Source organism: Callorhinus ursinus, unplaced genomic scaffold, assembly GCF_003265705.2.
Source record: "Callorhinus ursinus isolate GAN/ISIS: 27379988/994484 unplaced genomic scaffold, GSC_fseal_2.0 scaffold7, whole genome shotgun sequence".
Classification (NCBI taxonomy): domain Eukaryota; kingdom Metazoa; phylum Chordata; class Mammalia; order Carnivora; family Otariidae; genus Callorhinus; species Callorhinus ursinus.
In genome coordinates, this window is record NW_027397069.1 from 32,867,622 (window position 1) to 32,893,747 (window position 26,126).

General features: G+C 34.0%; 1 protein-coding gene across 1 annotated transcript; it reads left to right on the forward strand.

Annotated features, from left to right (window-relative positions):
• The first annotated feature begins 8,387 nt into the window (after nt 1–8,387).
• On the forward strand, nt 8,388–8,563 carry LOC112826309 (thymosin beta-10-like). The gene has a single exon (XM_073894285.1). It carries the CDS (start codon nt 8,394–8,396, stop codon nt 8,526–8,528), a length of 135 nt encoding a protein of 44 aa, XP_073750386.1. The 5' UTR covers nt 8,388–8,393; the 3' UTR covers nt 8,529–8,563.
• Nucleotides 8,564–26,126: the final 17,563 nt, after the last annotated feature.

Sequence of the window (26,126 nt, forward strand, 5' to 3'; positions counted from 1 at the left end):
TACCTTCTCTAAAACAGCTATTACTTCAGCCTTTATTCCTTTGAATCACTTATCTAATTTTTCCTTTTAGCACTTATATCCTACTACTCTTCGTTCTTTTATTGTTTGTTCCCCTCACTTTACTATAACCTCCATGAAAACTATTTTGTATGTTTTCTGTATCTCCAAATCCAACATTCAATGACTAATCCACAAATATTTTTATTTTGTAAATCTCTGCTTGAGACTTCATTTTTTCCTCAAAATAGCAATGTTCTAAAAAAGATCCAAGACCTTTTATGTAAAATGAAAAAAACAATTTTTCTGGTGTTCTTCAATTCCGTAAAAAGCAGTTCCTTCAAGTTGACAATGCCAGAAACTAGTGAATTTATCTCAAAATTTCCAACTTCCTAAATTTATACTCATCCACCAGCTTTTAAAATTTTCTTCCTAAAAAACAAAAACAAAAAAGAAAAGAAAAACGAATTTTTCTTCCTAGTGTCCATCTGCTTGCCCACACTATAGCTAAACAACCTAGTAATTTATAATCCACACAGTAACTAAAAGCAATATTGGGATTTTACCCTCCTCAACTTAAAATCCTTCAGGTAGAGTACAAAATTATTACCATATGTGTTACATGATATGGCCACGGTTATCTAAACTCACTTTGTGAGAATCTTCTTTATCCTATGATTCATTCTTTTTAAAAAGTTTCTTTTGGTCTTTGATATTAATTTTCTCATCCAGTTCTCAACCTCCCCATATTTTATGTGTCTAGAAGGCTTACTCCCTCCTATCTCCACATCTTTGCTCATTCATCCCAGTCATCCTTCTGGTTTCAGCTTAAAAGACACTTCTTTGCACAGTTGCAAACATATGATTAATTGTATGTAATATTTTCTTTAGTGTCTGTTTTTCCCACCTTAATAAGACACAGAACATTTCTGACTAGTTCTCTAATCTTTCCTGAGTATTAATTACAGTGTATAGGAAATGCCCAGTAGTTTTTTTATATTGTTACTAATCAAGAGAAAATGTGTGTTGGGAGTCCTGAATTATTCAACTATGGCAACTGCATTTATTAAAATAAAATTTATTGCTCTCTATAGTCGCCTCAATTTTGGAATTAAGATTTCTTAAATTTATCAGTCATTGTTTTCTAGAATAATGTACTTACAAAGTCATTTGTATTACTTAACATAAAAGTATATTCCAAGGTATAAAATATCTTGGAAAGTAAGTATATGATTTCTTGATATGGGTGATGGGCAATTGAGAGAGCATAAACTATATCTTCTATGCTGCCTGGGGAAAAATTGGAACTTTAACTAGAAATATGAAGCTATGTGAGAAAAAGAAATGTTTACCAGCTGAACAGAGAAAATATCAATATTTGTGTATGTAATATAATATATCCTCAGAGAAAACTGCTTAATATATTTTGGCAGTAATATAAGTATATGAAAGAGTAAGTCTATAAACTAAATTCACACTTAGACATTTGCTCATGAGGATCCTAAAGGAGAGCAGGATTGAGAGATACTTGAAAAAAATTAACACAAAATGAAGTGTTAAATTTTTAGTCATTAAAATTAATATAATTTAGTGATTATGTGACAAACCAAAAATGTCAATAAATATTGATCATGGTCCTTTACCTGCATAAAGCACAGATATGACATACTGATTTATTAATATGGAACTGAGACATAAACAGAGTGACACTGAAAGGTTATAGGGAAACACCTGCGACTTGTAAGGGATTAATTATTGCCATATTTCAGACAATATCACAACTTCAGTTTAGTGTAAAAAATGCTGATTCATGAATAATTTACAGTATTCACAGTGATACAATAGCAGTCTTTCCAGACCACTGTAAATCTAAAGTGAAAGATTTTAAGACCTAATGAGGATAACTTGAAAAGAATATTTATGGTGTGCTGTCATAATTCCATAACTCAGAAAAGAAATATGATCCTTTCAACAGGCATCTTTTTATTTCATCAAATCACATTATATCTTAATCAGTTATGATTTTAGACCATCTGACATGTATTGTGATTAGATGTATATATGTTTTCTGTAAGTAAATTGTGAGCAACTTAAAGAATTGAAATGTATCACTCATTTTTTTATGTCACAGAGTACTTTTTATATGAAGGGGTTCAATATATTTTGTATATTTAAATATGGAAAGAAATAGTGTAGAACTGAGATTCTAAGGTGCACTTAAGTTTTATAAAAATTCTTTCTCTTTTTTCTTTTCTCTCTCTCTCTCTTTTTTTTTTTTTTAAACAAACCCTTGTGTTGAGGATTTTCAATAGATTGGAGTGAGAGAGCTGTTCTGCTATGTACAATACCCAGAAGAAAATTCTGTGTTTAAAATAATGGCATTGAGATAGCATTATCTCCTTTTCTTTGAATCCAGAGAAACTGAGGCGAACATGAAATTCCAATTCCATCTTAATGGAAAATAGGGCAAGCTCTCATGCTAAACATAAGAGTAGGAAGAAAATTTCCAAGTCGATGAAAAAAATGTATTATACAATATGAGATGATGCAGAGTGGATATCTTACACTTTAAAAATAATGAAATGTTGGGGCGCTGGGTGGCTCAGTTGTTAACTGTCTGCCTTCAGCTCAGGTCATGGTCCCAGGGTCCTGGGATCAAGCCCCACATCGGGGTCCTTGCTCCGCAGGAAGCCTGCTTCCTCCAATCCCACTCCCCCTGCTTGTGTTCCCTTTCTCACTATATCTTTGTCAAATGAATAAATAAAATCTTTAAAGAAAATAAAAAATAAAAATAAAGAAAAATAACGAAATGTTGAGTGAGTAGGGAATTTTCCAAAGTAGGTGCACACCTTAAAAAACAAAATGAAGCATCCATTACTTGAACAGAGATAATGGATCTGACCCATGAAATAGCAAGGAGGAGCTGGTGGTAGAGAAAATTGGAGGATTTTCCATTTGACAGGGCAAAGGGATAACTGAATGGTAAATTATCTTGCTGGTATTTGTTATTACCAACAAGTAAAGGCTAAGAACACACACACACACACACACACACACACACACACACATCTGGATATAGTTAGATATAGATGTAGATTAGATATAGATATGGCTACAGATATATATAGAGAGAGATACAGAGACAGAGAGAGATGGAGGGATGAAGACAAAGACAGAGAGACCCACAAACATACTTTCCTTCCTGGAAATCATCTGCATATTTTAAAGCATTCTGCTGGCTCCTCTTTGGAATATAAATAATGATTGGCAGTGAAAAGATATGGAAGTTAAAAAAGATGTAAAAGAAGGAAATTAACTAGAAGCAAATTGATTAAATAACTACTACCATCTTAAAAAATGACCATACTTTCGGTAAAAATGTGGCCAAAAGTTTTTCATGAAAGCAAAGGATCTAATAAGTGACTATTGCATTTTTGAATTTAGATGTTACCTACAATATACAATAGAAGAAAAAAACCACAGCATAAGTTGAAAAATCATCTAGCACTGTAAAGGAAAGAAAGGTATAAGAACAGTAAGGGAATATTGAAAAAAAGGGGAAGACAAAAACATCAAAGAATTCAGGCAGAAATATGTAGACATGCAAAGAAATCTTGGAAAATGTGGGCAAAAAGGCACCTGGGTGGCTCAGTTGGTTAAGCGTCCTCCTTTGGCTCAGGACATGATCCCAGGGTCCCGGGATGGAGTCCTGCATTGGGTTCCCTGCTCACCGCAGAGTCTGCTTCTCCCTCCATCCTTCCCCCCTGCTCATGATCTTTCTCTCTCTCTCAAATAAATGAAAAAAAAAATTTTAAAAAGAATGTGGGTGAAAGTAAATGGAAACAAAGAATTATAACACCATGTATTCATCATGGACTGGCTTACACTTAGCTATGCAGAGTCTTGATTTGGGGATTTAAATGAGTTAAGCACTTAAATCATTTTAACAAACTAAAGAATTTAAATAAGTCAGAAAAATAAAAAAATAAAATTAAACAAACCAGGAGGAAGGTGTTTATAAAAATTACACATACAGCCGTATACACACAATGAATTGGGGGAAAAGAAAATCTGCAGATTTCATAAACAATCTTATAGAAGATATCTGAATAATAATTTAAGAGCAACAACAACTAGATAAACAATTGGTTGCATAATCAGGTTAAAAGAAAATAAAAATAAATCAAGAAATCAAAATGTGTTAATATCAAGATATGTAATAGAATGTTTTTGCTCAGTTTTTTTTAAATAGTTGTAACAAGGGGAAAATCAGGTCATGAATTTTACAATGAACACATAATCCATGTATACAAAATGCTAAATACAAAACAGAGAAAAATTTGACACATGTACATTCTCAGCTAATTTATTCAAATTATAAATTCCATAAATATTTATTTTTATATTTTATTATTTATTTTTCTAGTATAAAAATCTCATTTTTTGTTTTCTTGGACTTTTTACCTTAAAATTTATTTTGTTTTTGTTAGTCATTCTTGATTTTTGTGTGTGTATGTGGAATTGTATTCTAGTTTCTCCCTTTGAATTCTTTTAAATGACTTTAAAAAACTGTACAACTAGGTATAGTCTGAGGAGTATTTTGTACCAAAATTAACCACAGGGCACACTATTTTTATTAAGGTAAATCCAAGGTGACGAAATCATCATGCTGAAACAATTAGACTCCTTATTTATGATTACTCTTGAACATACCAAAATTAAAATTTTAAAGTAATGTGTTCAATTAGTTGTGTTAATTCACTTTCTGAATTACTTTCAGATTTATTACCAAATCTATGAATTAAGAAGGCCATGCTACAGAGTAGAAAGTTAATGGTTGTCCAGTTTAACTGACCTGGCTTTAAATCTTGGATCATTCACTCTCTTCAAAAAGTTGGAAACAACTTTTAAACTGGCTGTGGTCTCAATATTTTATCTTCCTCATTGGCTATTATGGTAATTAAATGACACAGTGCATGTGAATATTATGCTATAGTGAATAATATAAGATGGCTTTAAAATGTATAATTGATTTATTTTTATATTCAGTTTTGAAAAAGTATCCTTTTTTTCTATAATATTCTATTTTAAAGCTATATTGTATTATGGCTCAATACTCCCACAATAAGAAGCAATGGCATAACTCTTTAGCAACCAGTAAAGTTCAGTAACCTATTTAAGAGCTTAGAGTGAGATTTTAGGTTCACTTTGGACCCAGAAGATATTCTTGATATGGCTTATGATTAAATGTGCCTACTGACTAGTCCTCACCTCTGATGAAACAAGGAGAGAGCAGTAGTTCCAGGAGATTAGAGGGTAAAAGTTCTTTGTTCTTTTGATAGTATTAGCAATCCCACAGGAAAGGTGAGGGTCTATCATCCTCTAAAAATGAGTTCACACAAAAGGCATTGGTGGGAAATGTGGTAAGGTTTATTACTGTAGAGTGACCACTCTTTAGAAAAATAGAAGATTTTTATACTAATGTATTTTAACTGAATCCTTTCAGAAATATTAAATTTACACAAAACCATCACTTCATTAAGATAAGGTAAACATCTGTTTATGAAGTTCTTGTTCCAAAGTATTATATTTAATTAAAATCAAATTATAAACAAAAGGAATGGGACAATCCATAAGCTCCATTTTAAGCTGCAATTCTCTGAAATAAGATTTTCAGTATAAATGTACATAGATGGTATAAAGGAGAAAAAATAAATGTTTACTGAGATTATAGTTTCACCCAAAGAAAGTCAGTCTTAGCTGAGTAGTCCTCAATTAATTATAGTTTCATATACTGCAAACAACAACACTTTAAGTTTGATATTGTGATTTATAAGAAAAATATATATTTGGTCATTCAGATGGTATCTATTTGGTCTTCCTATGCAATACCTGGCTCACAGCTCTAAAATCCCTTGGAATTTCCTAAGTTTGGAGAGTGATAAAGTATCTTTTATTATTCTTCTTTTTAAAGATTTATTTATTTATTTGAGAGAGAGAGGTGGGGCAGAGGGGCAGAGGGAGAGGGAGAAAGAGAATCCCAAGCAGAATCTGTGCTGAGTGTAGAACCTGGTGTGGGGCTCAATCTCCTAACTGGTAGATCATGACCTAAGCTGAAACCAAGAATCAGAGGTTTAACCAATTGAGCCACCCTTTTATTATTCTAATGAGGTAACTCTGGGAAAGCCTAAGGGTGGTGACTGGCTGGCTGCCAGTGGAGCCAACCATGTGATTACGGGTTAGAATTTTCAGTTCCATTCTTCAGCCTCCAGGGAGAGGATAAGGGCTTGAGGTTGAGTTCAATCACCAATGGCCAATGACTTAATCAATAATCCCTTTGAGATAAAGCCTCCATAAAACCCCAAAAGGACAGGGTTCAAAGAAATTTCTATTTGGTGAACATATGGAGATTTGGGGAAAGTGGCATGCTGGAGAGAGTGTGGAAGTTCTGTGCCTCTTCCCATGTACCTTGACCTTTGCATGTCTTCTATGTGGCTATTCCTAGGTTATACCCTTTTATGATAAATCAATAATTTAATAAGTAAAGTGTTTCTCTGAGTTCTGTGAGCCACTGTAGGGGAGTCATGGGAACCTCAAATTTATAGCCAGTAAGTTAGAAGTATGGGTGATAGCCTGGACTTGCAATTGACATCCTAAATTGGAATGGGTTGTTGTAACTTCCAGTTTGTAACCATTCTGTCAGAAGCATAGGTAGTGACTAGGGTTTGTGACTAGCTTTAAAGCGGGATGGCAGGGAGCCTTATGAGACAGCTCTTAACCTGAGGAATCTGATGAAAACTCTGGGTGGATAGTATCAGATTGAGCTGAACTGTAGGACAGTCAGCTGGTGTACCAGGATTACTTGTTGTTACTTGTAAGTAAATCCCCCCTTAAACAAATGCATATTGGAATTGGGTCCTAGAACCCCAAATAACAAGAAATTTTCTTTTTTATGGTATGATTAAATAGGACAATTCAGTATCTAAATATGTTTTTAATAAAAATCTTATAAAATAAATAAAAAGAAATCTTTCCTCTACAAAATATATGCCTGATAAAGTCATAGCAGAGAAGAAATCTGACTAGCAACTAGCTGGATAGTAATTTAATGTTTATTTTATCCCTCTTGGGAAGTTTATTCAATTTACACTATTTAAGCTTGTCCCAGGTGTTGAAATTCTACTTAAATCTTTTGTTCTTTGACGTTATCTTCATTAACTTTATACAAAACAGCTAAATGCCCAATGTACATGAAAAATTACTGACAGTCATTCATGGTTTTGAAAGATTAATTCTAATACTTTGCCACACACTGCACAATGAGGAAGTAAAATGAGCTTCATGATTCCTAGACACCATCATGTATACATTAGAAATATTTATATATCTTCCAGGCAATTGAATAAACTTTTTCTAATTTAAATTCAATTAGCCAACATATAGTACATCATTAATTTCAGATGCAGAGTTCAATAATTTATCAGTTGTGTATAACACTCAGTGCTCATCACATCATGTGCCCACATTAATGCCTATCACCCAATTACCCCATTTCTTGACCTGCCTCCACTCTAGCAACCCTCAGTTTGTTTCCTACAGTTAAGGGTCTCTCATGGTTTGCCTCCCTCTCTGATGACTTCCCATTCAGTTTTCCCTCCCTTCCCCTATGATCCTTTGTGCTGTTTCTTATATTCCACATGTGAATGAAACCAAATGATAATTGCCTTTCTCTCATTGATTTATTTCACGCAGCATAATACCCTCCAGTTCCATCCATGTCGATGTAAATAAGTATTCATCCTTTCTGATGACTGAGTAATATTCCATTCCATGGAATACACACACACACACACCACTCTTCTTTATCCATTCATCTGTTGATGGACATCTCGGGTCTTTCCATAGTTTGGCTATTGTGGACATTGCTGCTATAAACATTGGGGTGCATGTGCCCTTCTGGATCATTAGATTTGTATTTTGGGGGTAAATACCTAGTAGTGCAATTGCTGGGTCGTAGTATAGCTCTATTTTTAACTTCTTGAGGAAACTCCATACTGTTTTCCATAGTGGCTATGCCAGCTTGCATTCCCAACAGTGTAAGAGGGTTCCCCTTTCTCCACATCCTCCCCAACATTTGTTTCTTCCTGTCTAGTAAATTTTAGCCATTCTGACTGCTGTGAGGTGGTATCTCATTGTGTTTTTGATTTGTATTTCCCTGCTGCCAAGTTATGTAGAGCATTTTTTCATGTCTGTTGGCCATTTGTATGACTTCTTTGGAGAAATGTCCGTTCATGTCTTCTGCCCATTTCTTGACTGGATTGTTAGATTTTTGGGTGTTGAGTTAGGTAAGTTTTTATAGATCTTGGATACTTCACTTCACGTATCATTTTAAGAAAATGGCAGACAAGCCCGACATGGGGGGAATAGCCAGCTTCAATAAGGCCAAGCTGAAGAAAATGGAGACACAGGAGAAGAACACCCCGCCAACCAAAGAGACCACTGGGCAGAAGAAGCGGAGTGAAATTTCCTAAGAACCTAGAGGATTCCTAAGAACCACCCTGTCATCTTCGAGACACTCCAGTTGTGATGTGGACAAAGAAGAGCCACCTGCAAGATGGAAACAAGCAACAAACTGCACTGTGAGCCCGGGCACTCCCTGCCAATGCCACCAGCCTGCAGGTCTCTCAGCAACCCCCCCCCCCCCACAATAGGACTGCCAAATTCTCCAGTTTGCCCTGGGATATTATAGCAAATTATCTGTGTGATTAATGAAAATAAAACACACATGATAGCAAAAACAAAACAAAACAAAATCGCATTTGGTAGTACAATTTTCCCAACGCCATTTGTTGAAGAGACTTTTTTTCCATTAGATATTCTTTCCTGCTTTGTCAAAAATTAGTTGACCATAGGATTAAGGGTCCATTTCTGGTTCTCTATTCTGTTCCATTGATCTATGTGTCTGTTTTTTTGCCAGTACCATACTGTCTTGACGATTACAGCTTTGTAATAAAGCTTGAGGTCTGTCATTGTGATGCCACCAGCTTTGGTTTTCTTTTCCAACATTTCCTCTGGCTATTCAGGGTCTTTTCTGGTTCCATACAAATTTTAGGATTATTAGTTCCAGCTCTGTGAAAAATGTTGATGGTATTTTGATAGGAATTGCATTGAATGTGTAGATTGCTCTGGGCAGCATAGACTTTTAACAATATTTATTCTTCCAACCCATGAGCATGGAATGTTTTTCCATTTCTTTGTGTCTTCCTCAATTTCTTTCACAAGTGTTCTGTAATTTTTAGAGTATAGATCCTTTACCTCTTTGCTTAGGTTTATTCTTAGGTATCTTATGGTTTGGGGGGCAATAGTAAATGGGATTGATTCTTTAATTTCTCTTTCTTCTGTCTCATTGTTAGTGTACAGAAATGCAAATGATTTCTGTGCATTGATTTTATAACCTGCCATGTTGCTGAATTCCTGTATGAGTTCTAGCAATTTTGGGGTGGAATCTTTTGGGTTTTCCACATAAAGTATCATGTCATTTGCAAAGAGTGAGAGTTTGACTTCTTCTTTGCCAATTTGAATGCTTTTATTTCTTTTTGTTGTCTGATTGCTGAGGCTAGAACTTCTAATACTATGTTGAACAAGACTGGTAACAGTGGACATTGCTGTCATGTTCTTGACCTTAGGGGAAAAACTTGAGAATGATACTTGTTGGCTTTTCGTAGATGGCTTTTATGATATTGAGGTATGGACCCTTTAGCCCTACAATGTGGAGAGTTTTAAGCAAGAAAGGATGCTGTATTTTGTTAAATGCTTTTTCTGCATCTATTGAGAGGATCATATGGTTCTTGTCCTTTCTTTTTTTACTGTGATTGTGATGTGATCACATTGATTAATTTGTGAATGTTGAACAACCCTTGCAGCACAGGAATAGATCCCCCTTGGTCACGGTGAATAATCATTTTAATGTACACTTGGATCCTATTGGTTAGTATCTTGGTGATAATTTTGGCTTCCATGTTCATCAGGGATATTCATCTAAAATTCTCCTTTTTGGTGGGGTCCTTGTCTGGGTTTTGGGATCAAGGTAATTCTGGCCTCATAGGAAGGATTTGGAAGTTTTCCTTCCATTTCTATTTTTTGAAACAGCTTCAGAACAATAGGTATGATTTCCTCTTTAAATATTTGGTAGAATTCCCCTGGGAAGCCATCTAACCCTGGACTCCTGTTTTTTGGGAGATTTTTGATTACTCCTTCAATATCCTTGCTGGTTATGGGTCTGTCCAGGGTTTCTATTTCTTCCTATTTCAGTTTTGGTAGTTTATAAGTTTCCAGGGATGCATCCATTTCTTCCAGATAGCCTAATTTTTTGGCATATAGTTGCACATAATATGTTCTTACAATTGTTTGTATTTTCAGGGTGTTGATCGTGATCTCTCCTCTTTCATTCAAGATTTTATTAATTTGGGTCCTTTCTCTTTCCTTTTTGATAGGTCTGGCTAGGGGTCTATCAATCTTACTAATTCTTTCAAAGAACGAGCTTCTAGTTTCGCTGATCTGTTCTGCTGTTCTTTTGGTTTCTATTTCATTGATTTCTGCTCTTATTTTTATTATTTCTCTTCTCCTGCTCAGTTTAGGCTTTATTTGCTGTTCTTTCTCCAGCTCCTTTAAGTGTAAAGTTAGCTTGTGTATTTGAGACTTTTCTAGTTTCTTGAGAAAGGTTCCTATTTCTATGTACTTCCCTCTTAGGACCACCTTTGCTGCATCCCAAGGGTTTTGAACAGTTGTGTTTTCATTTTAATTTGTTTCCATGATTTTTAAAAATTCTTCTTTAATTTCTGGCTGACCCATTCATTCTTTAGTAGGATGCTCTTTATCCTCCAAATATTTGAGTTCCTTCCAAATTTCCTCTTGTGATTGAGTTGAAGTTTCAAAACATTGTGTTCTGAAAATACACAGGGAATGATCCCAGTCTTTTGTTACCAGTTGAGACCTGATTTGTGACCCAGTATGTGATCTATTCTGGAGAATGTTCCATGTGCACACGAGAAGAATGTGTATTCTGTGGCTTTAGGATGGAATGTTCTGTATATATCTGTGAAGTCCATCTGGTCCAGTGTGTCATTCAAAGCCCTTGTTTCTTGTTGATCTTCTGCTTAGATGATCTGTCCATTGCTGTGAGTGGGGTATTGAAGTCCCTTACTATTATTGTATTATTATAAATGTGTTTCTTTAATTTGATTATTAATTGGTTGATATAATTGGCTGCTCCAAAGTTAGGGGCATAAATATTCATAATTGCTAGATCATCTTGTTGGATAGACCGTTTAGTTATCATATAGAGTCCCTCCACATCCTTACTATAGTCTTTGGTTTAAAATCTAATTTGTCTGATATGAGGATTGCTACCCCAGTTTTCTTTTGAGGTCCATTAACACAATAAATGGTTCTCCCCCTCACTTCCAATCTGTCTTTGGTTTTAAATGAGTCTCTTTCAGACAGCATATGGATTGGTCTTGCTTTTTAATACAATCTAATACCCTGTGTCTTTTGATTGGAACATTTAGCCCATTTACATTCAGAGTAACTATTGAAAGATATGAATTTATTGCCATGTATTATCTATAAAGTCCCTGTTTATGTAGATAGTCTCTGTTTCTTTCTGGTTTATGTCATTTTTGGGCTCTCTCTTTGCTTACAGGGTCTCCTTTAATATTTCTTTCAGAACTGGTTTAGTGATCACAAATTCTTTTAGTTTCTGTTTGTCCTAAGAGCTCTTTATCTCTCCTTATTTTCTGAATGATGGCCTTGCTGGATAAAGTATTCTTGGCTGCATGTTTTTCTCATTTAGTACCCTGAATATATCATGCCAGCCCTTTCTGGCCTGACAAGTCTGTTGCCAGCCTAATGTTTCTACCCTTGAGGTTAAGGAGCTCTTGCCTTAAGATCCTGTCAGGATTTTCTCTTTATCTCTGAAATTTTCAAGCTTCACTATTATATGTTGGGGTGTTGATCTATTTTTATAGATTTTGAGGGGGGGGTTCTTTGTGCACCCTGGGCTTGAATGCCTGTTTCCTTCCCCAGATTATGGAAGTTCTCAGCTAAAATTTGCTCAAATATACCTTCTGTCCCTCTCTTTCTTTTTCTTCTGGCACCCCAATAATTCTAATATTGTTTTGCTTTATCATATCACTGACTTCTCTAAGCCTCCCCTCATGGTCCATTAGTTTTTCTCTTTTTCCTCAGCTCCCTTACTTTCCATCAACTTGTCTTCTATGTCACTTACTCTCTCTTCTGCCTCATTTACCCTAGCTGTTAGAGCATTCAATTTAGATTGCATCTCAGTTAAAACATTTTTAGTTTTGGCCTGATTAGATTTTATTTCTGCACTAAGGGATTCTCTGGTGTCTTTTATGCTTTTTTCCAAGCCCAGCTAGTAACTTTATAATCATTTTCTGAATTCTACATCTGACATTTTACTTATATCCATATTGATTAGTTCTATGGCAGAGAATATTACCTCTGTTTCTTTTTTGTTGTTGTGAATTTCTCCTTCTAGTCATTTTGTCCAGGGAGGAATAGATGAATGAGAGAACAAAATCAAAAATATCAACCACGACTCCAGCAAAATACACACTAGATAACTCTGAAGAGGTCAGAAACAACAACAACAACAACAACAACAACAATAACAACAACAACAGGATAAAAGAGAATATAATCTCACAGGTGGACAAAACTGTGATTCACGCGGTCCTGGGTATATTTTGGTCTGTTTGTTAGGAGACACTAAATCTGAAAATTATAAAGAAAGAAAAACTTATATACATACAAAAATAAAATTGAATACAATGAAAGGGAGCCAAAAATGAACACTATCTATAAAATATAAATGTAAAAATGAAAATTTAAGACAAGACTTAAAAACAAAGAGTTGAGGGATACCTTGGCGGCTCAGTCAGTTAAGCATCTGCCTTTGGCTCAGTTCATGATCCCAGCGTCCTGGGATTCAGCCCTGCATTGGGCTGCCTGGTCAGTGGGTGTCTGCTTCTCCCTCCCCCTGCTCTTGTGCTCTTGTTCTCTCTCTCTCTCCCTTTCAAATAAATAAATAAAGTCTTTAAAAAACAAAACAAAACAAAAAACAAAGAGTTGATAAAATAAGAAACTAGTTGACAAGGAATAAAAAGAAAAGAGAAAACAATTTTAAATGAAAGACTAAAGACTTAGAAAAAAACCCTCAAATTCTGTACACTATTTTCCCCTAGTGTAGTTTTTCAGTTCTGTCTGATCCATAAACTTGGTATTCACCTGATGTTCCTGCTGGTCTTCTTGAGGAGGGGCCTGTTGCACTGATTCTCAGGTGCCTTTGCCTGGGCAGAGTTGCACCACCCCTTGCCAGGGGGCCAGGCTCAGTGTAAGCTGCTTCAGGTTGCTCTATGTGGCTTTTGTTCCCTGAAGCCTTTTTACGCAGCTTATAAAAAGTGGTCACTTTCTATTTGTAGAATTGTAGCAATTTTTAGAGCTCAGGTTGAATTCACAGGCATTCAGAATGATTTGATAGGTATCTAGCCGAATTCAAGGGACCAGATAAAATGTGGGTCCCCTACTCTTCTGCCATCTTCCCTCCTTCCTCCTAATTGCATGATCTTTTAATCACCTTATAGAATCTCAAATCTATGATTTGGTAGTATATTTCAAAGCAACTATGTATTTCTTGCATTATTCTTTAAACAAAATACTATATTTTGAAACAATACTATTTTATTTTAGATATTGAAATTGGATTCTCACTGTATAATTTAATGTTAAAAATAAAAAGTCTGGTTTTACAATAAATTAGTATGCAAAATAGAGTCTATGTCATTATAAGTTTCCTCCACCAATACAAGTAGCAACTGAAACAATGAAAGTAATGGTCGAATAATATTTTTTTAATTTTTAAAAATTTATTTTTTGTAATTGTGGTAAAATACTCACAGAATAAAATTTGTCATCTTAACCATTTTTAAGCGTGCAATTCAGTGCCATTAAGTGCCTACATATTGGTGTGCAAACAACACCACCATCAATCTCCAGAACTTATTTCATCTTGCAGAAATAAGCTTTGTACCCATTAAACAATAGCTCCTTATCCTCTTCTCCTGGCCTGTGGCCACCACCAATCTACCCTCTGTCTCTTTGAATTTGACTACTCTAGGTATCTCATACAAGTGAAATCACACAGTATTTGTCCTTTCATGGATGGCTTATGTCCCTTAGCATAATGTCCTCATGGTTCATCCATGCTGTAGCCTGTGTCAGAATTTGCTTCCTTTTTAAAGTAATACTTTTAAAGTAACACTCCATTGTATGTATATACCATTTTGTTTATCCATTTATCCATCAATGAACCCTTCATTTGTTTCCACCTTTGGGCTATTTTGACTAATGCTGTTATGAACATGAGTGTGCAAACACTTGTTTAAGCCCCTGCTTTCAATTCTTTTGGGAGTATACCCACAGGTAAAATTGTTGAATCATATGTTAACTCTATTATTATTTTTTTTAGGAATTGCCTTACTGTTCTCCATAGCAGCTGCATCAGAAAGTATTTCTAAATTAGATTCATAGAATAAAATGGGTTCTGGAAAGTAAAAGGTGATTTCAAAATCTACTGAAAAAGATAAGTTAATGTCATGTGAAAGAAAGATGGCAAAACAGATAGAACCCAATGGAGAAATAAGTAAAAGGACAAGATACATATGAAATATAAAAGAAATGATAGCAGTAGAAGGTAAGAGGTATAAAGCTGATAGAGATAAAAATCAATTGCATGTTCATTTATACACATTACTACTAACATATGTGTATTCTATAAGGTGGAGTTGCTTAGAAATATTGTGCGATTTTTATGTAATATAAAGTTATTTCCAACATTTTAAAAAGTTTATTAATAAAAATACTTTGCAAAATTTCACTCACATTTGTAGATCTTTTTTTTTTCATTTTTTCTGAATTCCCCATTATCACCTTCTCCAAACGGAACATTAGGTTTCTTTTTTATATTCTTGACAAATGCCATACACACTGCAACTATTTCTGTCATTAATGCTGTGATTATAACATTATATACACATTATTATCACAACAACTATTGAGTTAAGTACTATTATCATTTCCATATTTCAGTTATTACCATTGAATTTTAGAGAATGTTGACAACCTATTCAGGAGTATGTAACTAGTACCTAAATGGAATTAAGAATAAAACTCTTCCCTACTCAAACTCCACTTTTCATCTCTATCTCTGCCTAAGAACAAATTTTAGCCAGTGTGGAAATATTTAAAATTTAAAAATTAAAAAAAAAACATATGTTGACTAAAAATGAAATCAATTTATCATATAAACATCAAACTATTAATTCATGCATTCAATTACATACTGAAGTTATTATATAATTTTGTTAAATTTAATCATATATAAAGAATGCTAAATTTCAATATCCTAAAAGACTTGCATAGTAAGAAAGTCACACTACTTTGTGTTAGAGAGTACTAACAACATTCTTTCCAAAGAAGCAAAGTAACATATACATAGGAGCAATACCACTTTTTGGTGTTGAAAATATAAAAAAAAAAAGAATGACATCCTGGTAGTTACCATAAACAGCAAAATATATTCAATTACCCATACTAAAAGGGAGTTTTATAATCCTTTTTATGAAATACAGATCAATATGATTTCCAACCGAACAATTATGTATTAAGTTAGTTTTTACAGCATATACCATTATAGCAGGTGTATATGCAGGAATGCAGGTACAATGATCTCCCTCCAATCCTCTATTGTTGTGTATTTGCTCCTTTACTTACTTGTAGCCTCACTTCTACAGAGTAAGTTAAGGAACATTAGAGGTTGAGATTTGTGGGGTTCTAAAGCCAGGAAACGTTAGGTTTTCAATCAATAATCAATCAATTAGAGGTAAAAAAAAGTCTATATTTTTCCCTACACTTCTGATGCCTTCCTAATCATGAGAATTTGAATAACAACATAAAAGTACATTTTATTTGGAGGTTCATCAGGTTTTATAAGCACAGTTGTAATTATTTTATGAGTTTGACTATAAATCATACTATGTATGAGTTCACTATTTGTACTTATGGAGCATTGTTATGACAACCTACCAGAAAGTTGATGAGAAAATAGACAGTTATGTCTCTTTTAAGAAATACATTGGATTTCTTTATATTACAGGGGGTGTCTTACACATTATTTTTTTAATCACCTACCTCAAGAACAATGCTTAGTACAACGTTTGCTTAATGTTTACTAGGTAATTAAAAAATACAGAAGAGTTTAGTATATTTCTTTGTAGTTATTAATGCTTGCATGTTACATGTAGTAGTCACTGCTGAGCCTCTTAGGCATGCTAATTTTTCTTTATCATAACATTCTTTATTGATTAATAAAGGAAGGCCCTTTGGGTTCTGTTGGGGAACATAGGCAGATGGTTGGTTTTCTGGTTTTACATAACTAATTTATTCTAACATTCCTACCTATCCCTTAAGTCTCCTATCCCCTTCCTTAATTTCCTGCCAATGGCTTTCTGGCTTCTTCATCTCATTTGCTGTATCCATCAATGTGTCCATGCTTTAAGGATTAATCCCATCAGTGAAGTAAGACCATCCTCACATGTTTTTGAAAAGCCATTAATTCCTGATTAATGACAGAGTGATTCTATGGCCAATAATATCTTGAAATACATAAATTCTGAGACATACTTGAAAAAGATAACTTGGTGATAAAATATAAACAACACATTTGTGAATAAATAAAAAAATAAAAATAAAACACAGGTGGTGAATGCTTAACCCACTTAAATGTATAATTATAATTTATCAACTATTAAAATAAAGGCTACCAAGGAGTATAAAATGTTGCACACTTCTAAACACTGATATTGTGATAATATTGTATAAATGGTTTGATTTTAGAACCAACAGATAGCTCAAAAGGAAAAGGAGTAGGAAGATGCAAGAAAATATAATCTCTTCTGTTTAAATATGACTTCTCTATACTACACACCAGAAAATTAATTTAAAAAAACACTTAACAAGCTTTAAAACTTGTTACATGGTATAAAGTCATATTTTAGGAAATAATTCCTATAATGAAATATTTTTATGAATTTCACAAATTCTTTTAATTCACATAAAGGTATTGATGGTAGTAGAGTTAAACTCATTATTTCTTGGTTTGGTTCAAATTCTTTGGTTCTGTTTTTGTTTTGGACAGGACTACCTAAGGACATTCAGTCCAATCTGTCCTATCTGTCAACACCACCATCCAGGAGGTATTCGTTTGCCCTTCAGAATAAAGGATGATACTGGCGGGAACAGCAGCATCAGGAGTCATCTCTTGCTAGCTCATGGTCGAAATGCCAGACTTGGCAGTCAGCTACAAGCAGCATATTGGGAAGACTGGGATAGCCATACTGGAGTGTTTCCTTTTTGGATGAACACTCCATGGTCAATTCTAAAAGGCAAAGATTTTTTTTGTTTGTTTTTCCCAGCTTTATAGAAATGTTATTGAAGATAGACATTGGGGAGGGTATGTGCTATGGTGAGCACTGTGAATTGTGTAAGACTGATGAATCACAGACCTGCACCTCTGAAACAAAAATACATTATATGTTAAAAAAAAAAGAAGATAGCAGGAAGGGAAGAATGAAGGGCGGGAAATCGGAGGGGGAGACGAACCATGAGAGACCATGGACTCTGAGAAACAAACTGAGGGTTCTAGAGGGGAGGGGGTGGGAGAATGGGTTAGCCTGGTGATGGGTATTAAAGAGGGCACATACTGAATGGATCACTGGGTGTTATATGCAAACAATGAATCATGAAACACTACATAAAAAACTAATGATGTAATGTATGGTGATTAACATAACATAATAACATAAAAAAAAGAAATATAACATATGTAAGTTTAAGTTGTAAACATGATGATTTCATACATGTAAATTTTGCAAACTGATTACTACAATGAAGTAGTTAACACCTCCACCCCCTCCCAAAATTACTTTTTTTTTTGGTATGTGTGATGGTAACATTTCAGATTTGCTCTCAATAACTTTCAGGTATAGTACACAGTATTGTTAATTATAATCACCATGCTATACATTAGATACCCAAACTTACTCATTTATAGCCAGAAGTTTGTAGCCCTTGACCAACAAAGATTATTAAACTGCTCCCTCCCGCATACTTCCCTGGGCCTAAGGTGGTCTCCTCCCCCTGGGTGTCTGGTTGTTGTTCTCCCTCTATATCCACACAATGTGGGCATACCTTTCCAGTAGCTATAATTTCACTTTTTTAAAATGAAATATTTTAGAATGATATTCATTCTCTGCTCAGCAATGTCAAGTGCAAAAAAAGACAAAAGTGTTTTCACAATCAGAATTAAATGTGAATCCCCTCAGCCCTGTTTGGCTAGGCCCAGTGACTGTACCAACAAGGACAGTGTTAACAAACAAACAAATAAATAAATAAATAGCTAAACTACCAACCTTCAAGGCATAGCTGTCATTTAGCCAACACAGGTTTCACAGTAAATATGACAGGGAAATAAGGTGGGAGCATCACTGGGAAGGTTTTAAAGGATTTAAGGGATGGAGAAGATAAAATCCACAACTCAACAGATCATACTTTTCTCATGAATGTTTACTTCCTCCTAATTCAATAGACCCATGCACAAATTTAAACTCACACGTACTAAAAGAAAGAGATATATCAATGCCCAAAATACAATGCTGATATCATTAAATTTGAGTTTGTATTCTTAAAGGCATCTTAGGGGAGGTTATTTTATCCATGGATCCAAATTAGAGCTAACCATGTTATGTTCCCATTACGAAGTGTCAAGGGCATCACCACAGCATTGCCTTTTCTGTGGTGTCAACAAGTGTTAAGAAGAACTGCTGTTATTGCTGGCCTGATACAAAAACTTTTTGTCTAGAGCTTTAGTAACTGAAACAGGCAATAAATGGAATGAGAGGAGACATTCCTCTTCTGAACTTTGTTCATGGTGGATTGTTACTTGTGTGATTAATATACCTTGTTTCCTTTCACAACTGTTCTAAAGTTGAAACCAGCATGTATCAGAGTTTATTTCTTATCCCCATGAGGTTGTTTGTAGACATTAGATTCTCAGTTTTATGTGGTAATCTTCTATCCCATCCCCATGATCAGGCCATAGTTTTATTACATGAGCTGGATGCTAGTGCAATTGTCAAAAGCAACTCCAGTTCTCAAGCACTGAACAGAAATCCTCAGGGCAAAAACTGGTGTTGGTGCTCTCCTGTTTCCAATGATTCATGGTTTCAATTTATTTTTGATATCTGTGACTTCCTTACTTTTATGCAAAATCACCACTGAATTTTAAACGATTCTTTAAAATACTGTATCAAACATTTTGTGATGATCGGAGAGGTCATTTAGTGAACCTAGTCCACTGAACTGACAGAAATGGAAGACAGAAACTCATTTTTATCTTCTAAGTCACTTAAATACCTTTAATCACTTTTATCAATTTTGTTTGCATGAAATTGTAATCAGTACCATTCAGTAGCTCTATTCCATTAGATGCTTCTAGTTTAAGATGTGCTATTTTTCTCTGTGGCTTCTGGACTAGAATGATAGATGAGACATAGTAAGTCTTACAGTAATGCCTGAAATATTTTGGCACATGACTTCTACCTATTACATAAATAGAGCTATTTATTTTAACTTAACTTTTAACTTTTTAAAGATATTAGATGGGTAAGATATTTTAGATGGGTACTACAATTTAAACATATATAAAGTAACACCAGAATTTTCAGACTTATTTTTTAAACAAAATCATTCTAGTAATAAAAAAGCCATATAGAGCTAACACAGTGAGAATCTAGAAGAGCTTCAAGATACGAACATCATCATATAAATCAAGGTTCTCAGTTAGAGGTGAATACCCATCACCACCCCTGAGACATTCAGTAATGTCTGGAGACAGTTTTGCTTGTCCCTTTGGTTTGGAGGTCCTAACGTCTTCTAATGGGTAAAGACAGAGGATGCTGCTAAATACCTTATGATGCACAAGACAATACTTTCTTCACACTTTCATGCACCCCAGAAAGAATTATTAAACCCAAAATGTCAATAATATCAACATTTAGAAAGCCTGGCATAGATTTATATGATTGTACAGACAATGTTAATGATACTGGGAAAAACAGAACAGATAGCCAGACAAGACCTAAGCAACGTGGGATAAACATAAGCTAAGAGGAGATGAAGATGGGCGAAAAAACTAGTGAAACAGGGAAGAAGCGATCTTAGCAGCTCTAAGCAAAGACCTTAAGACACAGGCTGCAAAGAGATAGAAAAAAATAGAGGGAAATCATTTAATCAGCCCCAAAGGTATAGATATATAACACAAATGGTGGAAAATATGATCTGGAAGGATCAGAGGAGATTTTCTCTCTCACTCTGTCCCTCCCCACTGCATGCTCTGTCTCTCTCTCTCTCTCTCAAATAAGTAAATCTTAAAAAAAATATTCCTTCAAAATTGGCTTGAAGTCATATAACAGATTTAGTAAGAATATTTTGGTACGTTGCTTCTTTCTTATAAGCAGCAAATGGTTGGTAGAATTTATAATGATAAGAATAAACTCACCTAGAGCTTATCTGTAACTCTAGTCCCCTCTATCTGAGACTAAAATGTATATTTATAATTCTGTGCTTTGTAAACTGAAGGTTAAACTCCTGTTCAATAAAACATGTACTTTCCAAGCTATATTTATAAATCAATGACTTTAATTCAGTGTAATTCCAGTCTCAGTGATTTTGTAGAAATTAAATTGCTTTCTACTTTAAACTGCTTACTTCTTATATTTGGCATAAATGTCAAATCATGAAAATAGCCTCCTTCATACACAGGAAAGTATTATAAGGGGTCATCCTGATCTAGGGCCAAGAGGAAAAGTAAATTATCCCTGCCATTAATGTTGATGTTATAGTGGTAATTACCACATAACATCTAGTGAAATTATGCTGTGAGAGTAATTTCCTACTGAGTTGATTACCACCTGGATTCACTGTTTTCTAATTGGTTAAATAGTAGCAAGCAATAATTGAAGAAAATAGAAAATAGCTTGTATTCATTTAAGGACGCACAGATGACTCAGTCCTTAAGAAACAAAACCAGAAATGTACTACCATCCTGAAGTTTTACATCATGAAATATATATGAAATATATATATATATGCCATATATATGAATATGAAAGTTATAATTTCAGAATGCACATATTAAACATGTACAAATAATCATTTTAGTAAATGAAATATTTCTAATGATGTTAGGGAAAGAAATAATATAATTTTGAAGGATATTTTTGGCTCGACTAGTTCATTATCTTATAGTACTACTTGAAAAATATTTGCTTTCTTTGTGGGAGTAGTTTTAATTTTAATTCCAGTTAGTTAATATACAGTGGAATATTAGTTTCAGGTATAGAATTTAGTGATTCAACACTTACATACAACACCCTGTGCTCATCACAACAAGTGCACTCCTTAACCCCCATCACCTTATTTAACCCATCCCCACACTCACTTCCCCAGTTTGTTCTGTATAGTTAAGAATCTGTTTCTCAGTTTGCCTCTCTCTTCTTTTTTCCCCCTGCTAGTTTGTTGTATTTCTTAAATTTCACACATGAATGAAATCATATGGTATTTTTCTTTCTCTGACTTATTTCACAAAGTGAATACTCTCTAGTTCCACCCACATCACGGCAAATGGCAAGTTTTCATTCTTTTTTATGCCTAAGTAGTATTCCATTGTGTGTGTGTGTGTGTGTGTGTGTGTGTGTGTGTGTGTGCGCGCGCGCGCGCACCACCTTTTTATCCATTCATCAGTTGATGGACATTTGTGTTCTTTCCATAGTTTGCCTATTATTGATAATGCTGTTATAAACATTGGAGTGCTGGGTGCCTGGGTGGCTCAGATGGTTAAGCATCTGCCTTCAGCTCAGGTCATGATCCCGGGGTCCTGGGATTGAGTCCCGCATCGGGCTCCCTGCTCCTTGGGAGGCTGCTTCTCCCTCTGCCTCTCTCTCTCTCTCTCTCTCTCTCTGTCTCTCATGAATAAATAAAAAAAAATCTTTAAAAATAAAAAAAATAATAAAAAAATATACATTGGAGTGCTTGTATCCCTTCAAATTAGTATTTTTGTATCCTTTGGGTAAATACTTATTAGTCCAGTTGCTGGGTTTTAGGGTAGTTCTGTTTCTAACTTTTTGAGGAACCTCTCTACTGTTTTCCAAAGTGGCTGCACCAGTTTGCATTACCACCAACTGTGCAAGAGGGTTCTCCTTTCTCCGCAGCCTCGCCAACACCTGTTATTTCCTGTGTTGCTAATTTTAGCCATTCTGACAGGTGTGAGGTGATATCTCATTGTAGTTTTAATTTGTATTTCCCTGATGATAAATGATGTTGAGCATCTTTTCATGTCTGTTAAGCATCTGGATGTTTTCTTTGGAAAACTGTCTGTTCATGTCTTCTGCCCATTTCTTAACTGGATTATTTGTTTTTTGGGTGTTGAGTTTTATAAGCTCCTTATAGATTTTGGATAGTAACCCTTTATCAGATATGTCACTTGAAGATATCTTCTTGCATTCTGAAGGTTGTCTTTTAGTTTTGTTGATTGTTTCCTTCATTGTACAGAAGCTTTTTATTTTGATGAAATCCCAATAACTTATTTTTGCTTTTGTTTCCCTTGCTCAGGAGACATGTCTAGAAGGAAGTTGCTATGGCCTACGTCAAATAAACTACTGCCTGTTTTCTCCTTTACAATTTTTATCATTTCAGGTCCCATATTTAGGTCTTTAATTCATTTTTTTAAAGATTTTATTTATTCATTTGAGACTAAGAGATACAGAGAGAGAGAGAGAGAGAGCATGAGCAGGGGGAGAGGCAGAAGGAGAGGGAGAAGCAGGCCCCCGCTAAACCAGGAGCCCGATGTGGGGCTTGATCCCAGGACCCTGGGATCATGACCTGAGCTGAAGGCAGACGCTTAACGACTGAGCCACCCAGGTGCCCCTCTTTAATTCATTTTTATTTTATTTTCGCATGTGGTGTAAGAAAGTGGTTCAGTTTAATTTTATGTAAGTCTTAATTCATTTTCTATTTTATTTAAAGACTATTTCAAAATTGTTTAAGAAATAAATGATGTAATATATGAAATGGAGAGATATTGCATTATGTTTATTATAATATTTTATATGTTAAAGTACTGGAAAAAAACATTGAAACTATTTGTCATCACAGACTTTCAAGAACTACTAATATCATATTAATTACCATGAAAATATTGATCAGGATAGCCCATGCATGTGATTTAAATCTATATCTACACAACACAATATAATTTAAATTACTGATATAACCTTTCCATGCCACCCAATCATGTCTATATCAATCATCTATCTATCTATCTATTATCTATCTATCTATAGTGGAATTACATATATTAAGTGTGAATCTCACTTTATAAACACTCTATAAAGAACACTATATAGGAACACTTTTTGTAAATGATGTTAAGATACAAAATAAATAACTTTAATATAGGTTATTATGTTTTGTGAGAAGCATTTGGTATGAAATATAGTGACTCAGAGGGTAAAGAAATTATTCTAGCATGCTTTTAGCACTTTTTATGTATCATAAATTAAGTTAGATAATCTGTATCTACTAGATCTATCATATAGATCCGAGGAAAGATAACTTTCATGCATTCAATATGTTTCTTAAATATATAAATTATCTTAAATGATAATTCAATTCATATCTTTGTAGATAGTTCATAATGGCTTGATATGAAGTAAAAATAATTTATGCTTTAGTTTTGCATGATATAGTAGAGTCTAGATAAATTTATCATGTCTTTCTACATAATATTCATGTATTAAAATAAAATATATTAAATCCATTCACATTGTTTTGAGTATTTAAAATTTCAAACATTTGGTAAATAGTATTTTGTTTCACCTTTATAGTAAGAAAACATATAGTGCCCAACAATATATTAAGTAAGTTAATAATATGGAAATATATATAAATAATTATAAAATTTTTATATTTTACTATATTTGTCATACACACAGAAGGGTTGTGCAGGGTCAAACTTGGACACCTATGATATCAATAAAACTGTACCGACTGGAAAATAGGTAACAGACATGTGCTTGAATTTAGGTATATCAATTTCTAGCAGTGTGCCTTTGGGGAAGGAAATTAACCACTTTAATCCTTAATTCACCTTCTGTAAATTGGGCCTTTGCTTAACCATTCTTTTTAGAATGAAAACATGCACATAGAACTTGGAACTTACTAAACTCTAAACAATTAGTAGCAAGTATAATAATAGATAGAAAACAAAACAGGAGAGATGATGGACTCTGAAAAACAAACTGAGGTTTCTGGAGGGGAGGAGGGTGGGGGGATGGGTTAGCCTGGTGATGGGTATTGAGGAGGGCACATTCTGCATGGAGCACTGGGTGTTATGAACAAACAATGAATCATGGAACACTACACCAAAACAAATTATGTAATATATGGTGATTAACATAACAATAAAAAATAAAAAAAACAGAACAAAAACAAATAAACATCTCTGTTTTTATAAGTTAAAAAACATGTTTAGATATGGGCTCATAATTACAAGACTTTTGGGCACCTGGGTGGCTCAGTTGGTTAAGCATTTGTCTTCAGCTCAGGTCATGATCCCAGAGTCCTGGGATGGAGCCCCACGTTGGACTCCTTGCTAGTGGGGAGTCTGGTTCTCCCTCTGCCCCTCACCCTGCTCTCATGCTCTCTCTTACTCTCTCTCTCTCAAATATATAAATGAAATCTTTAAAAAAATAATTACAAGACTTTTAATTTATTTGAGTACATCATGAGTATCCATGTTTGAATGTGCTGTTTGTGTTAACTTATATCATTTGTTAAGAAAAGTAATACTAACCCATGACTGGTTTTATAATTTTCTTTCACTTCATGCTAAGGAACAACATTAAAATTCTATTTAATTATAACTTTATTTTTTTTAAGGTTCTAAATGCTAATGCTATGGAGTAGACAACATGGACTTTAGATCATATAATTTTAAATTGAATATGCATTTCTCTAGCAGCTTGCACACATTTTTAGCAACATTGGTCACATTTTAATTATAATAGTTCCTTGATAATAATATAGACTTGTTTCATAGTTCAAATTTTTTAAATGGAATGCACTTAATGATAAATGTGAAAAACTACTTTCTAATTTCCAGGCAGAGGAGTATGTTGAGATAGAATTGTCACTGACTGCTCAAAGAATACCCAACCATACGTGGAAAATTCATCTTCTTATATTTTGGGTTTTTTGATATAGCATACAATGGAGTTTTAATTTAAGTTGAGTCCTAAATTTTGCTTGGTAGTTTAAAAAAAAATGATCTTGGCAATGTTTTGTTAGAACAATTGATTGGTACATACAATAGAAGGCTGACTGTCAATCTAAGAAAATTTAATTGAGAATAGAATAAAGTACAAAATATTTTAACATTGTGTGTGCATCGTTTACATATTGTGGAAGAATATAATTTGGGCACCAAGGGAGCTTCAACATGTCAAAAATTCTGTTTGTTAAATGCCTATGTTTAAATATAAGTTCATTAAATAATTATTTAGGGAAGAGCAATAACAATATTTTAAATACATAAGAATTTAAGATCTATGACAGGCCTCAATATCTTATTGTCCATCTAAAGACTCTAAAGTGATTAAAACTGTGAACTGGATTATAAAAGGCATTTTATAATCCATGTGGATCCTATTTGACTTTGAAAATGTAGTGACATAGAAGGTTAAGAACTCTTCAAATCAAAATATAATTGTGATACTTAAAAAAGACAAAATACATCATCTTTTGGACAAGTGTATGATGATTTTGATTAAAAACAACAAAATAAATGAGAAACAAATAAGATGTATTTTATTTTTTCTGTCATTAAATCAATTGTGAATTTTACAATCAGTATTGCTAAGTAAAAGAAAAAATAG

Excerpts from the sequence above, each read along its gene's own strand:
- LOC112826309 (XM_073894285.1), top strand. The coding sequence starts at position 8,394 with ATGGCAGACAAGCCCGACATGGGGGGAATAGCCAGCTTCAATAAGGCC.